Below are 16,900 nucleotides of genomic sequence, written 5' to 3'. Positions count from 1 at the left end.
TCCGTTTTCGCTAAATGTGTTATGGAGTAACAGAGTGACCTCACGAGTAATGTGCAATGGAACTCCATCGTGCATCAAAACAGTTGAGCTCAGAGAACCTGTCTCCCATAGAGTGGAATCATATGCTGGCGTAGCAGATCACAGTAACGTGTGCCTCTCACGCTGAATGTCCTTGGTCCTTGTGGTCCGATTTCAGAAGGCCACATGTCGTCAAATTCAACCCTCTAAGGAGCGTAAGGGCGAAGTATCATCGAGTATATGAGTCACGTGACAAAAGTTGGTGAAGTAATGCGAAGGTTGTATGGATGTCATTTCACAGTACTTTTCCAACTGTGGACCACGGAATGTTCAGCTGTCGCGCACAGTTTGTGCATTGCTTAAAGATATCTTACTCTCAAGAGATACTACAAGAACTGCAAGCTGAAAGTTCCCGCCAGGAACAATCTGTTAAGAAAACTGGTCGGATCATAGTGGGACAGTAATCCTGAAACCGTCCGAACCTCTGCTCTTGCTTAGCCTATTCTGCAGCAGATTGCACTCCTCTTGTTTGGTATAATTCATGACGTGCCAAACTGGTAGACCTAGCTTTCAACGACACCTGCAGAATTATGACAGGTTGTTTGAAATCTACTCCTGTCGAATGGATTTACCACCTTGCAGGAATACACCACCTCCCATTCCAAGAGAAACTGCGGTCGAATAAGGAACGAAAGTAAGTGGAACAGGAACAAACCTATCCCCTGTATGATCATAAACCCCATTCGCACCGGTTCAAGTGGAGGAAGTGTTTCCTTAGGACATCAGAGGTACTTACTACCAATGCTGGAAATGCCAAGGTGAAACTTTGGAGGGATAAGACTTTCATTTCCTCTGGTTGGGCCCTCATCTCGTGGTCGTGCGGTAGCGTTCTCGCTTCCCACGCCCGGGTTCCCGGGTTCGATTCCCGGCGAGGTCAGGGATTTTCTCTGCCTCGTGATGGCTGGGTGTTGTGTGCTGTCCTTAGGTTAGTTAGGTTTAAGTAGTTCTAAGTTCTAGGGGACTGATGACCATAGATGTTAAGTCCCATAGTGCTCAGAGCCATTTGAACCAACCTCTGGTTGGAAAAGAGTTTCGGAAACTCTGCCTCCAGGACATGACGAGGAATGGGTGACCTGGAAATCTTTGAATAGGCTGAGATCAGGAGTGGGTAGGTCAAGATTTAATTTGGCAATATGGGCTACAGTACAGAAAACAATGTTAACTGTAATTTTTGAGAACATTTCTGTTGGAGAACAGCGGTTATTGAGCGTGATTGTAGAGAAGTCCAGACTGTCCAACACATGCCTCAGTGTCACCGTGTTCATCCTCCTGTATTGCAGAACATCTCCATCAAGCGACTGGAAGTGGCCAGATTTTGGTCAAAGATTATATGACATGTTAACTGTGCACCTATGTATGTTTCTGTCACGCGAATAAATAAAGCCATGGAAATAGTACGTTCTTCAAGAATTTGTGGCACAACTAGCCGTCAGCCTCTTCCAGGAGGAAAAGTTCACTGGCTTAGCGTTCCAAACTACATAACCGCCAAGATCAACAGATTTGAACCCTCTCAGTTGAAAACTGAAGTGCATTTCTTTCAATGGCTTATTCGTTATTTATGTTCAGCATGTCCTTACAAATGTTTTCACAAAGTTTCGTTGTCCTACGATCAGTCACTTTTCATGGGGGCCTTCTTAAATTGCGAAAGTTCAATTATAACCAACCTGTGCTTTTCCCAGTATAATTCATTTTTCACAGAAAATAAAAAGTGATACTCTAATGCGAGCATAGCACCGAAAAATGTTAGAGTAAATGTGGGAAAGAGGAAATATTGTTTTGCTCAATGCTCCCAGCATTCTTTATACTGTGTTCAACAAATTTACCCAATCCAATATTTGTTAATTCGTGAAAAGGCTCATGACATAGTAGGTCTACCCTATAGCAAACTGTTTTAAGTATCGATGATTGTATCAATAAAATGAATCAACAGAGAAATAGTTTTAATTTGTAGAAATATTCTAAAAGCGTTGTTAATACTGAAGGTAACTTCTCTCTCCCTTTAACAGTATCAAGCACAGTCAGACGGTACCGCAGTTTAGTTGAATAGTATGGACAGTTTATGGTTCAAATGGCTCTGAGCACTATGCGACTTAACTTCTGAGGTCATCAGTCGCCTAGGACTTAGAACTAATTAAACCTAACTAACCTAAGGACATCACACACATCCATGCCCGAGGCAGGATTCGAACCTGCGACCATAGCGGTCGCTCGGATCCAGACTCCAGCGCCTAGAACCGCACGGCCACTCCGGCCGGCTAACAGTTTATGACCGGAGTGTAAACTAAAGAAAGACAAAAGTACTGAGGATGTCTAAAAGCGCTGTTAATAGTGAAGGTAACTTCTCTCTTTCTTTAACAGTGTCAAGCACAGTCAGACGGTACCGTAGTTTAGTTGAATAGTATGGACAGTTTATGACCGGAGTGTAAACCAAAGAAAGACAAAAGTACTGAGAATAACGACAAAATTGGGATCAAAAGTGAGAAAGATCGCTGCTACCTTGAATCCAAAATCAAGCGTGACGGCCGAATCAAGGAGGACATTACAAGTAGACTAGCTCAGAAAAAGAGGGCCTTTCTAGCCAAAAGAAGTCAGCTGCTTCCAGTTGGTTGGTTTGAGGAAAGAATTTCTGAGAATGTACATCTAGAGAACAGAATTGTGTGGAAGTGAATTGTGGACTGCGGAAAAATAAGAGAAGATGAGAATCGAAGCGCTAAAAATGTGGTGGTGAAAATTAAGTGGTCTGATAAGAAAGGAATAGGGTCTTTGCAGAATTGGCAAAGAGTGGTCTACATATAAAATTCTAATTAGAGGAATGGACAAGGCGACAGGGTATGGGTTAAGACCTTAGGGAATAACTTCCATGGTTCGAGAGAGAGCTATAGACGGCAAATTCTATAAGAGTAATAGCGATCGGAGTTGAAGACTCTGAGTGCAAGAGCTACTCTTAGGTGAAGTGTCACTCACGAACCAGGCGGGCCGCACCAAACTGGTCCGATGAAAAAAAGAATAAAAGGACACCTCCGAACATCCCCCATTTCTCTTGCTGTATTCTCATGCTCTCTACGTGAGAATTTCGATGGAGACGTTAGAATTGGTGCAAAGGCTGTCCGCATTAACGTCAGTTCTCTAAATTTAGCACGGAGGTTTTCAAGAGAAGTAAAACTTCGCTTTTATCCTTTATTCCAAGATTTTCCCGGTTTCCTTATTAGCTGTCCTGTAGTTTCCCAGAATTATGCTAACATTTCTGTGTCTTCTACGCGCTCCTCCACTATTAATTGCGCGTGCGCTTGGGATTTTTAATCGCTTGGTAATGTTAAACACGATACATGCTCGTTCTATTTTATGAAAAGCTTTTACGTCTTTGGGTAACACGGTAGGTTAGAGAATTAGAGTTTCTTGTTGAGGACGTAACTGATCGGAGGGTTAGGGAATGAAACTTCGTGGATCAGTATGAACTGGTTCAAGGAAACGGAGGAAAAGATTAATGTAAATGGTCGTGGTAGAAAAGTGTACCTGACTCGTCTTAAATAGGAATCCAGTATTTCATTACTGTACTACACATCTACGTTATATTACTGTGACTCGTTACGACTGTCATTTATGTGTTCACCGTTAAAGAACGGCGCATTCTATAGACTATCGAAAGCAATTATCCTTCAGAAAGATTCTCTCTTATTTGATGGAGCTATAACTGAAATCATGGCACCTTCCAAGAAATAAAATAATGTTCCTACTGCAGAACTCAAGACGAAGATGCTTGTGTGTGTGTGTGTGTGTGTGTGTGGTGGGAGGGGAGGGGGAGGGGGAGAGCAGCTGGGCAATTACGATCTTTTAGTACTTTTTCCCGTTTCTTGGGTAGCGAGGTCGTTAGGCACAGGGTATTAGCTCTGTAGGGGGAGAACGCGGAAAAGACAGAGGAGGTGTAGTTTGCTCCAGTCAGTTTACAGAAACTACGAAAAACCTGAGGAAGAAGTGCTAGACTATTCCTTTGAGTCACGTAGTAAGTCTACTACATCTTAATGACTTCGCCTTAGCTCTCAGAAAAACACATAAAAGCGTGCAGTTCGATTGAATTTAGTTCATGAGTTTCACATTCACTACGCTAAGTGGATTTCCGAAGGAGTAGCAGAAATCTGGATGCCTGTTGTTTGTAGATGATTTTACGTTCGTGACCGAGCGAAATTTTAGCCTCACCCCATACTCCAAACTAGACATTAAATATACTACAGGTTACGTAATGAACAGGTTACACGTTTATGAAACACTGGCATAATAGAATGTCAGCAATTGACATAAGTGTTGCCGAACGTCTTTAAGAAACCACATCGGATTTCGGAATACATTTCTTTTTTTTTAAACCTACAAAAATTAAAGTCACTTTTTAGAATGGCACGCGGGAGCTACACTTTGTCAGAGTAATGCTTCTATAATTTCGAAACGTTTGTCTTTCTCTTGCGTGTTACCGATGGGCAAATATGTAGCGCCTTTCTTTATTTTGAGCAATAATGACGAACGTGAATACCATGTTCAGTATGAAATAGCGGCGCAGGCTTTTAAACATAGGCGTCACCAGAGTAAATTTTCGCGAAACATAATTGTTAGGCAACAAAATTTCAACGCAGATCCCTGCTAGGAAGAATGTCCTGCAACGTAGTACGGATAGCCCACCGTCATATAACACTGAAGGATGGCAACAGTCAAACTCATACATATTTCTCTGCTAATAAGTAAAGATGTTCGCAATAAGTTCAGAAAATACAAGAAAACAGGGATTACGCCTGTAGTTGGGTTGTTTCTTGTTGTGACTTGGCAAGACAGCCAAGCCACTAGGAGAGGAAGCCGAAAGGCACACGTTTAAGCTCACGCAGGCTGGCGTGAGGTCTGGAACAGGTAAGGGAATTTATAGTAGCAAAGAACGTAAGTAACTACTGGAATACTTAACTTTAATTCATAATTGGTGAACATCGGGCTGACGGTACATGTATCACAAGATAAATAGCAAATGATAATGGCGCCTTGCTAGGTCGTAGCAAATGACGTAGCTGAAGGCTATGCTAACTATCGTCTCGGCAAATGAGAGCGTAATTTATCAATGAACCATTGCTAGCAAAGTCGGCTGTACAACTAGGGCGAGTGCTAGGAAGTCTCTCTAGACCTGCCGTGTGGCGGCGCTCGGTCTGCAATCACTGATAGTGGCGACACGCGGGTCCGACGTATACTAACGGACCGCGGCCGATTTAAAGGCAACCACCTAGCAAGTGTGGTGTCTGGCGGTGACACCACATTTCTCATACTTTTTTTTTCATGTTCATGGGAGCGACAATAATGAACCAGAATGAATTCCCTCGCTCTGTGAAACGCATACGCTGTGTTCACTGTGACGAGTTAAAACTATGAGCCGTCACGGCACTCGAAACCTCATCCTGCCACTGCGCTGCGTAGCGGTAACAACTGCGTCATCCGAGCACTCCTCATGTATCAAAGCCTCAACTGCTCCATCTATTCCACAGTGCCGAACACAATCAATAATAAGTCAGTTAACAACTAATATCGGTTGTAAGGAAACCTGCAAAAATCGTAGATTCTAAGCTAGCTTCTGTTAACACTGACATGCATGTGATTTTTTAAAGTAATGAGATTCATGCCATGTATCACTGCGCGTCTCTCTTATCACTGTTCGATTAACATACAAGGTTATTGTAAATAATTGAAGCGATTTCATAAATGCACTGTAGCTACATTAGTTGACATACTGTCACAAAAAAAAGGGTTCAAAGGGCTCTGAGCACTATGCGACTTAACTTCTGAGGTCATCAGTCCCCTAGAACGTAGAACTACTTAAACCTAACTAACCTAAGGGCATCACACACATCCATGCCCGAGGCAGGATTCGAACCTGCGACCGTAGCGGTCGCGCGGTTCCAGACTGTATTGCCTAGAACCGCTCGGCCACCTCGGCCGGCCTGTCACAAAACTTAAAACTCATACAGAAAAACTAAAAAAGTTTTGTATTGTTGCAGCCGCACTTCAGATTTCTGCCACGAGAGCGCAGCAGTGTGTAGTTAGGCAAGATGGCAACAGGGGCCGAGAACGTATGTTGCGCTTGAAGTGCATTCACGTAAGTCTGCTGAAGAAGAGCAACAGCAGTTCAGAACGAATTTAACAGAGATTCACCAGCTGCGAACTACATTGGGCGATCGTATTCGCAGTTTAAAGCTGCAGGGTGTCTCTGCAAGGGGAAATAAACGGTTAGGCGTGTTGTGAGTGAAGAAACGGCTGACCGCGTGACGGCGAATTTCGCACATAGCCTACGTAAGTCGACAAACAGAGCAAGCCGAGAGCTGAACATATCACAACCGACCATTTGGAAGATCTTAAGGAAACGACTGAAGATGGAGCCTTTTCCCTTGCAACTGCTGTATAACCTGCCCTCCGATATCAAAACCAGACGCAATGTATTGAAAGTCTCTTCGGGTTTACTGCCGGACCCCAAAATCAACTTGATATTTCGGCGATCCAACTGTTCGCCATCTTCAGGAAAATGCTGCCTCTGCTGATGAGTCCCGCTGAGAACGGGACTCATCAGCAGAGGCAGCATTTTCCTGAAGATCGTGAACAGTTGGATCGCCGAAATATCGAGTCAAGTTGATTTTAGGATCCGGCAGCAAACCCGAAGAGACTTTCAAGACTTATTACGCCGGGAAAGACTACGTAATCACAGATGCTTTGTATTTTCGGCACAGATGCAGCGATTTATGGAAGTGGGTATGTTTTGTGAGAAACTCGTCATCAGTGAAGAAGCAATATTTGTTTGTGAATGGCAAAGTGAACAGGCACGATGTGCGACTCTGGGGAGAAAAGAATAGCCACGCTGCCGTGCAGCAGATTCGAAATTCACCGAAAGTTAATGTGTTTTGTGCAGTCTCACGGTTTAAAGTCTTTTTTTCCTCTACGAAAAGATCATTACAGGACACGTGTGTCTGGACGTGCCGAAAAACTGGCTCATGCCACAACTGGAGACCGACAGTGTGGACTTCAGCTATGAACAGAATGGTGCTCCGCCCGATTTCCGCCATGATGTTCGTGAATTCTTAAACAGGAAATCGGCCGGCCGTTGTGGCCGAGCGGTTCTAGGCGCTTCAGTCTGGAACCGCGTGACCGCTACGGTCGCAGGTTCGAATCCTTCCTCGGGCATGGATGTGTGTGATGTCCTTAGGTTAGTTAGGTTTAATTAGTTCTAAGTTCTAGGGGACTGATAACCTCAGATGTTAAGTCCCCTAGTGCTCAGAGCCATTTGAAACATTTTTAAACAGGAAATCGAGAAATCGATGGATGATCGTTGCGTGGTTGAAGATCGACAATTCATACCACGGCCTCCACGTTCTCGTGACCTAACCCCATGCGGTTTTTTTGTGTGGAGTTATGTGAAAGATTCAGTGTTTACGCTTTCCCTGCCAGAACTGCGAGCTACTATCTGCAGTGCTTTTAAGCATATTGATAGGAACATGCTACACGAGCGTGGAAAGAACTTGATTAATGACTTCATATCAGTTGCGGGGGACATTTCGCTTACTTGTGATATGTCAAAGCCCTGTAATAATATGTCAAATTATATAGCTACAGCTAATTTGTGAAGCCGTTTCTGTCCTTTATAATGGCCCTGTGCCAGCGCGTGGAATGCTCAGTTTCAGATACTATTAGCATCCGGTGAGAGAGAGAGAGACGTATGTCTTTGCATTAGAGTGTAGAAGTAGCGATATGGGGATAATGTTTGGCCACTTAAACTGTAGATAAAGAGTGGAGTGATATGAATGGGGCTAAACGGAATACTATGCGAGAAGCAAAGTCCGCAGGCAGTTTTTCTCCAAGTCTGGTGCTCGCCTCCGTAATCCGGTGTTGCTGACGCGGTAGCTCAGTGTGTTCGGTCGGGGGCTGGCCGTCCTCTGTAATAAAAATCCTGAGTGAAGTTTCCACGTTAGGCTTTGAGACGATGTCATGCGACGTTAGCACAGAACCGATCTCCCCTTAGAAGAACAACGACCAAGAAACAGGAAGAAAAAGTGGTCAGCGTTTGTGACTACAATACAGAAGACCCAATTTCGACTCCCGCTACTGATAGATATTTTTCCTAGGCTAGAATGGAACGGGTGCACTTACCCTCATGACGCCATTTTAGAAGCTACTTGAGCGAGAAGTAGCGGCTCCAAGTAATTGGAAGTTGATAACGGCCGGGAGACCGGTCTGATAACCCCGTGACCTTCCATACCGCATCCGAATTACGCCATTGCTAGAAGATGACACTGCACCGAATGGACCGACAGGGCCCGTATACGGAGCTTTAGCACATAATTTTAGTTGGTACACTCGTTCCGTGGGTGTAAGCAGGTGTGGTTCAAAAATGGTTCAAATGGCTCTGAGCACTATGCGGCTTAACGTCTGAGGTCATCAGTCGCCTAGAACTTAGAACTAATTAAACCTGACTAACCTAAGGACATCACACACAGCCATGCCCGAGGCAGGATTCGAACCTGCGACCGTAGCGGTCGCTCGGCTCCGGACTGCAGCGCCTAGAACCGCACGGCCACTCCGGCCGGCGTAAGTAGGTGTGTTGCAATTGTGTACCATAAGGCGGTATAACGTTCCCGGATATGAAAGAGTATGCCTTGTTGGTGTTTTAGGCTACGGGAAAAGATACATGTAAGTCGAGGTCTGTAGAACTTGCGTCGTGGTTAAGACAATCGGTGCGTATTCCCGAAGACGGGGATTCGAATCCCGTGAGCCATCTCCAGATAGATTTTCTATTGTTTTACTGAATCAGTTGATAGACCGGTCAAAAGGGGACTGTCAGTTCGTACCTCATCCAATACATTTAGTATCCGATTATAATGACGCCGCTGATGATAGTAAGTTAAAACCTAACGATAATCATATTGCCTGTTGGCTTTCGTCTCGTCATCTTCGGCCCGCGTTTGTTTAACTATACTTGTGACGTTTCTCCAATACGAGTGGCCGACATTATCAAGGATTCAGCTTCCATTGCTAGTGGTCGAAGAGAGTGAATCTTCGACAATGCCGGCCACTCGTACTGACGAAACTGCGCAAATATCGTCAAACAAACTTCGGCGAAAAGTCCAGAGACGAAATCCAAAAGGAAACAGGTGACCAAGTGGTGACGAAAGCCTCAAAAATTTTGTACCAATGATAATCCTATAGACAGATCCTATAAACACCGAGCTAGAGAACTGTGATGAAGACTGGAATCTATGATAGAAAGAAGCGGCATTCATGTCCATGTTTGGAAAGTATGGTTCATCTCAGTCACGTAAAATGAACAATATTTCATTTATTTATTTATGCATTTATTTTACCTGGCAAGATTAGGGCCTTCAGGCCCTCTCTTACACCTAACCAGGCATACTCAGATTGAACAAATTTCAGTTTCTACAGAACATCAAGGACATATAACATGTTATGCAAGTGTCATTAACATGGTAAAAACACGATGTTAGCTTCGAGGGTACCATTGTTTGTGACATACAGATGTTTAGTACGTGTTTTGTTCGATGAGTACGTTATAAGTAAAAATTAAAAGACATACTTTTGTCATGTATTCAACCTAGCCAAATACTTACAACCCTAGTATCTAATGAAATCTAAAATCATGTTCAATCTTAGTTTCACTACTCTGTCAATATTAAGTTGTTGGTAAAAGCATTAAACGCGTATATACTAGGCATTTTTTGAGAGCGATACTTTAGAATACGTGTAGTCTCGTCTACGCGAGGTAATATATTCGAAAGATTGTGAGAAGTAAATAAAGGAGTGTCCAAGAACTGTTTCTATAGCCAGAAATTACGAATTATATATAGTAAAATGTGGTAAACTGATGACAATATGTAATGCTTTACTTTTATAGTGTGCAATACATAAAGTAAAAATTCACACCACCTCTACTGACACGTGACTACTTAATACCCCTAGAGTAGTAGCAAATAAATTTAGCCAGAGAGTATACGCCGCAACCTGTCAGGGGAGCGAAGAAATTTTAAGATTTGATCTCCAGTCGACGATGAGAACATCAGCCGTCTCCCCATCAAAGAAACCATTCCGACATTAACCCTAAGCGATTTAGAGTAACGCTCATATGGGTCGCCTGAAGAGTTTATAACCCATCGTCTTATCAGTGTGCCACCTCGCTTCTTTATGAGCTGTATACATCACAGTGCGAAGCGAACTACCCGCGTCACAAAAGGAAGTACGAAAGCGTTTCCTAGTGATAGGTGGACGTCACTTCGTGCAGTAACCATCTGTGTACCAAGGGTCAATTTAATTTTTACGCTGTGTGAATGTAGTGACCTGTTTTCGAATATGGAGATTGGTGGGGTAGTAGATCAGATACATTCCATAGCTTACAAGTACAGAGCTGTGTACCTAAATACTTGAGACACTGAACGCTCGCTCGTAATCGAAGGGAGCTACCGAGAAATCTGCGCTGTGTTTGAGACACCGACCTCGTATTTAGGAGGTGCGAGTTCAAATCCCCGTCCGCTCGTGCTGAATTGAGATTCCATGATCCCCTAAAACACTTTGAGGTGGGATAAGTGGCAAGATGATTCTTTCAATAAAGCCCTGATTCCTTCCTTCCACTGAGAACTAGAGTTCTGTCTTTATCGATGGCCGCGATATAATAAACTGCAATGCTTCTGCGTTATTCTTTCGATCACTGATCACTGGGACCTATTTTAGCATTTGTGTGCTATCTTCTGTGGGCAAATACTTACTGGTTTATTACAGTACGTCATTAATGTCTTAACCTAGGGGTGGAATCTTCTAGAAACACTGTATGAGTCGATAGTACATTGTGATACTTGAGGCACTACATCTCCTAGATGCGTTCAGCATGTTTTCTTCAGAAATGTATACACTCTTTTTCTTGACTGTGCCATTGGTAGACTATCAGTAAACACTAAGAAACGCACAAAGAACTTCAACATAATTGTCAAGCAGCGCTATTTTGGTCATTGCTGCCACTGAGTGGGCGTGCTGATATTGGTTGTAAACATGAAGACTGATCTTATCGCAGTGATGGAGGGTTGGGTGATCACTATTGTGGACTACAGGGAAAATTGATGAACTCATAAATCGATTATGAAAGATAAGTTACCTTATACATGTTCAACACCTCTACAGCACCGAGGTAGATGGCTAAAGGGTTCGTATTTGAAAGGAGCTGATTCATATCCTTGGTTGTGCACTCGGTTGCAAGTCTTGTGGCTTACCCCGGTAATATACTTAGAATGTTGCGAGATCACTCCGAGAAGGCCACTGTTGGTTTCATACTACAACAGACGTAATTGGGATTGGAGCATAGTTTATAGCTTATACACTAGTAGCACATATTTTCTTTAATTAGCATATAGTCACGAATTTTTCACATACAAATTCAAGAACGTAATGAAAAAATAAAATCATTTGTAAATTCTGTAGCACACCCCGGATGGAATATAATGCTTTGGAAAATGAAATATAGACTACCGAGAAAGCGGCACGTTTGGTCCCAAAATTTCGCTTATTCACAGACTGAAGCACACATGTCTGCAAGTTAATGCTTAGCAGGCTCTGTGTATACAATACCCTAGTAAGGACAGGTTGAACAAAATGAAACCGACTGACAGCTGAAGTATGTACCCTCTAAGAAGCTCTATACCTAACCTTACAATTTCATGTCTTTTTATGTACTCACACAAGCATAATACGTAATGGTTCGGAAGCAACTGTCTTTGTAAATCGAATAGCAGAGCCTATTGTATTGATCCAAAATACACAGGGTTGGGAGATGAAATGCACACTTTCCAGAAATCCTAGACACAGAATGGAATATATACCGCAAGGATAGGATAAACGCCAATGGTGGAGGAGTATTTATAGCAGTAAAGAATTCAATAATATCCAGTGAAGTTATTAGCGAATGCGAATGTGAAATAATCTGGGTTAAGTTAAGTATCAAAGGTGGGTCAGATATGATAGTCGGATGCTTCTATAGACCACCTGCATCAGCAACCGTAGTAGTTGAGCGCCTCAGAGAGAACCTGCAGAACGTCGTGAAGAAGTTTCGTGATCATACTATTGTAATAGGGGGAGACTTCAATCTACCAGGTATAGAATGGGATAGTCACACAATCAGAACTGGAGCCAGGGACAGAGACTCTTGTGAAATTATCCTGACTGCCTTGTCCGAGAATTACTTCGAGCAGATAGTTAGAGAACCAACTCGTGAAGCTAACGTTTTAGACCTCATAGCAACAAATAGACCGGAACTTTTCGACTCCGTGAATGTAGAAGAGGGTATCAGTGATCATAAGTCAGTGGTTGCATCAATGACTACAAGTGTAATAAGAAATGCCAAGAAAGGAAGGAAAATATATTTGCTTAACAAGAGTGATAGGGCACAAATCGCAGAATATTTGAGTGACCACCATCAAACGTTCATTTCTGAGGAAGAGGATGTGGAACAAAAATGGAAAAAATTCAGAAACATCGTCCAGTACGCCTTAGATAAGTTCGTACCGACTAAGGTCCAAAGCGAGGGGAAAGATCCACCGTGGTATAACAATCATGTACGAAAGGTACTACGGAAACAAAGAAAGCTTCATCATAGGTTTAAGAGTAGTCGAATCATAGCTGACAAGGAAAAGCTGAACGAAGCGAAAAAGAGCGTAAAGAGAGCAATGAGAGAAGCATTCAACGAATTCGAACATAAAACATTGGCAAACAATCTAAACAAGAACCCTAAAAAGTTTTGGTCATATGTAAAATCGGTAAGCGGATCTAAATCCCCTATTCAGTCACTCGTTGACCACGATGGCACCGAAACAGAGGACGACCGAAGAAAGGCAGAAATACTGAATTCAGTGTTCCGAAACTGTTTCACTGCGGAAAATCGTAACACGGTCCCTGACTTCAGCCGTCGCACGGACGCCAAAATGGAAAATATTGAAATAAACGATATCGGAATTGAAAAACAACTGCTATCACTTAGTAGCGGAAAAGCATCCGGACCAGACGAGATACCCTTAAGATTCTACAGTGATTATGCTAAAGAACTTGCCCCCCTTCTATCAGCAATTTATCGTAGATCGCTGGAAGAACGTAAAGTACCTAGCGACTGGAAGAAAGCGCAGGTCGTTCCCATTTTCAAGAAGGGTCATAAATCAGATGCGAATAATTATAGGCCTATTTCGCTTACGTCAATCTGTTGTAGAATAATGGAACATGTTTTGTGTTCTCGTATTATGACGTTCTTAGATAATACAAATCTCCTTCATCATAACCAACATGGATTCCGCAAACAGAGATCATGTGAAACTCAGCTCGCCCTATTTGCCCAAGAAATTCACAGTGCCGTAGACACTGGCGAGCAGATTGATGCCGTATTCCTGGACTTCAGGAAGGCATTTGATACGGTTCCGCACTTACGTTTAGTGAAAAAAATACGAGCTTACGGAATATCGGACCAGGTTTGTGATTGGATTCAGGATTTCCTAGAAGAAAGAACACAACATGTCATTCTTAACGGTTCAAAATCTGCAGATGTAGAGGTAATTTCGGGAGTACCGCAGGGAAGCGTGATAGGACCTTTATTGTTTACAATATACATAAATGACTTAGTTGACAACATCGGTAGCTCCGTGAGGCTATTTGCAGATGACACGGTTGTCTACAAGAAAGTAGCAACATCAGAAGACTCGTACGTACTCCAGGAGGACCTGCAGAGGATTAATGCATGGTGCGACAGCTGGCAGCTTTCCCTAAACGTAGATAAATGTAATATAATGCGCATACATAGGGGCAGAAATCCATTCCAGTACGATTATGCCATAGGTGGTAAATCATTGGAAGCGGTAACGACCGTAAAATACTTAGGAGTTACTATCCGGAGCGATCTGAAGTGGAATGATCACATAAAACAAATAGTGGGAAAAGCAGGCGCCAGGTTGAGATTCATAGGAAGAATTCTAAGAAAATGTGACTCATCGACGAAAGAAGTAGCTTACAAAACGCTTGTTCGTCCGATTCTTGAGTATTGCTCATCAGTATGGGACCCTTACCAGGTTGGATTAATAGAAGAGATAGACATGATCCAGCGAAAAGCAGCGCGATTCGTCATGGGGACATTTAGTCAGCGCGAGAGCGTTACGGAGATGCTGAACAAGCTCCAGTGGCGGACACTTCAAGAAAGGCTTTACGCAATACGGAGAGGTTTATTATCGAAATTACGAGAGAGCACATTCCGGGAAGAGATGGGCAACATATTACTACCGCCCACATATATCTCGCGTAATGATCACAACGAAAAGATCCGAGAAATTAAAGCAAATACGGAGACTTACAAGCAGTCGTTCTTCCCACGCACAATTCGTGAATGGAACAGGGAAGGGGGGATCAGATAGTGGTACAATAAGTACCCTCCGCCACACACCGTAAGGTGGCTCGCGGAGTATAGATGTAGATGTAGATAGAAACCGTCATGTCTAATGTCATAACTTTGCGTATAAGTACATGCTCACTCAAGCCTAATACGCAAGATTTAAAGAGAAACTGTTTTTAAATCGAATAGCGCAACCTGGAAGAACTGGTTCAAAATGGTGTACGAAATTGACAGTTAAAATATACGCTATCTGTGCTACTGAGTGTCTAATACCGTCATGTCACACGTTCACATACTGAATCTCAAAAGGCTAGAAAGCATTGCTTGATAAGTAACTATATTTTTGAATCGAATACCACAGTGTGGATGTGTTGACCAAAAAAACACCAATTTTAAAGACGAAATATATACTGACAGTAAGCTCATCGTCTAATGCCATAATTTCACATGTTCATGCATATTCACGAAGACCTAATATGTGAAACTTCAGGAGCAAGTGTGTTTGTATACCAAATGCATTGATTCTAAATCCACCGTCTTGGGAGACTGAGTACACAAATTCCAGTAAACTGCACGTTTTATATCACAATTTAGCGCGTACATAAATACTCTCGCAAACCTAGGCACTAATGCTTAAGAAATAGCTGCGTTTGTTAATCCGATACAGCAGCCTGGATGAATTGATCCAAAATGCACCCGTTTGGGAGATGAAATACACAGTGTACAGGAAGCTCAATGTTTAACGACATAATTTCGTCTGTTCATATATACTCTCACAGGCCTAATATGTGATACTTCAGAAGCAACTCTATTTGAAAATCGAATAGTATAATTTGGATGTATTGATCCAAATTACATCAGTTTGGTAGTAAACGCACAGATTCACGTTTTATTTCACAATTTCGCGAGGTGGTATGTACTCACACAAATGTAGAAAGTAACTCTCAAGAAACAGTAGTGTTTGTTGATCCACTAGAGCAACTCGGATGAATTGATCCAAAATACACCCGTTTGGGAGATGAAATACACAGTGTAGAGGAAGCTCAATGTTTAACGACATAATTTCGCCTGTTCATACATACTTGCAGAGGTCTAGTATGTGATATTTCAGAAGCAACTCTGTTTGAAAATCGAATAGTATAATTTGGATGTATTGATCCAAATTACATCAGTTTAGTAGTAAACGCACAGATTCACGTTTTATGTCACAATTTCGCGAGGTGGTATGTACTCACACATATGTAGAAAGTAGCGCTCAAGAAACAGTTGCGTTTGTAGATCCACTAGAGCAACTCGGGTGAACTGATCCAAAATACACCCATTTGGGAGCTGAAGCTCACACCATTCAGGAAACTCCTCTTTACTTTGGCGTGTCGCATCACAGTGATCACTTCAGTAATAGATTCCTCGGACTCGCTCGTTTGTAGGATAACAGAGCACTCGGGCACGGCACCTTCTGGAACTCCACTGGCACTGCGGACTCGCGAGGCACTCACCTGGTGCCGTCCTCGTCCGGAGCCCCGACGACGCTGGTCTCCTTGGCGGTGAGGCCGTTGTAGTGGATGCGTCGCTCCTGCTCGCCGTCGACGAGCGCGTCGGTAGCGACGAAGTTCCTGACGAGCGTCGCATTGGCGTCGGCGGCGCGCGCGCCGGCTGGCAGCAGCGCCAGCAGAGGGAGGAACCAGAGGGCGAGCGGCGCTGCGGCGGAGCGGCGCTGGCGGAGCGCGTGTGCGGGCATCGTGAGGCGGCAGAGGCGGAGGCGGGACTGGGCGGCCGCGCGCGCCGCCAGCGCTTATAAGCGGCCGCCGCCCGCTGCCCGCTGCTGCTGCTGCTACCACCTGCCGCTCCGACGCCGCCGCTGCGCCCATTCAGTCGGCCGCAGGACACCGGCCGAGTCGGACGCCGCGGGAGTCGCGTGCTCTCCTACATCTGCAGGCACACTCCGCAGTGCACGGCAGAGGGCACTTTCTGCAGCTGCTAGCCGTCACCTTTCCCGTATTTTACATTGACTTCCGAGGAAACTCTTAACAGCTACACTTTCGTGCCTTGAAAACTGTAAAAACAGAAATTTTTTTATTGACTATTACGATTATTTGACATATGCTTTATGCGAATTAGGAAGGAGAAAACCGGCCAGTATTTTTTTTTTTACTACAGGGTGACTCACGGAAGATGGACGGTTTTTAATTTTTTTTATTATTCTGAGCTTTTCCCCATTACTTGGAAATTACAATACAAACAATACACGTTCTTAAACTATATTTTCAAAATATTCCTCCAGGTGTTTCGATCTTGTGTGTCCTCTTCCTCTGCGCCCATTCTCCTCATTGTGTGCTGTACATTTTGGATCCAGGTGGTCATAGGTCGTCCTCTTCTTCTCCTCCCCTCTGGTTC

The 16,900-nt window shown here is 43.5% G+C and overlaps 1 protein-coding gene across 1 annotated transcript in view; it reads right to left on the bottom strand.

The window, feature by feature from the left end:
* LOC124615845 overlaps positions 1 to 16,244 on the bottom strand; it is a 456,052-nt gene extending 439,808 nt beyond the window's left edge. The window contains exon 1 of the mRNA XM_047144039.1: positions 16,003 to 16,244. Within this exon, the coding sequence (XP_046999995.1) occupies positions 16,003 to 16,244 (242 nt within the window). The remainder of the gene's footprint in view (positions 1 to 16,002) is intronic.
* Positions 16,245 to 16,900: the final 656 nt, after the last annotated feature.

This window comes from Schistocerca americana, chromosome 1 (assembly GCF_021461395.2).
Source record: "Schistocerca americana isolate TAMUIC-IGC-003095 chromosome 1, iqSchAmer2.1, whole genome shotgun sequence".
NCBI lineage: Eukaryota > Metazoa > Arthropoda > Insecta > Orthoptera > Acrididae > Schistocerca > Schistocerca americana.
This window is presented reverse-complemented; position numbering and strand designations above follow the sequence as displayed.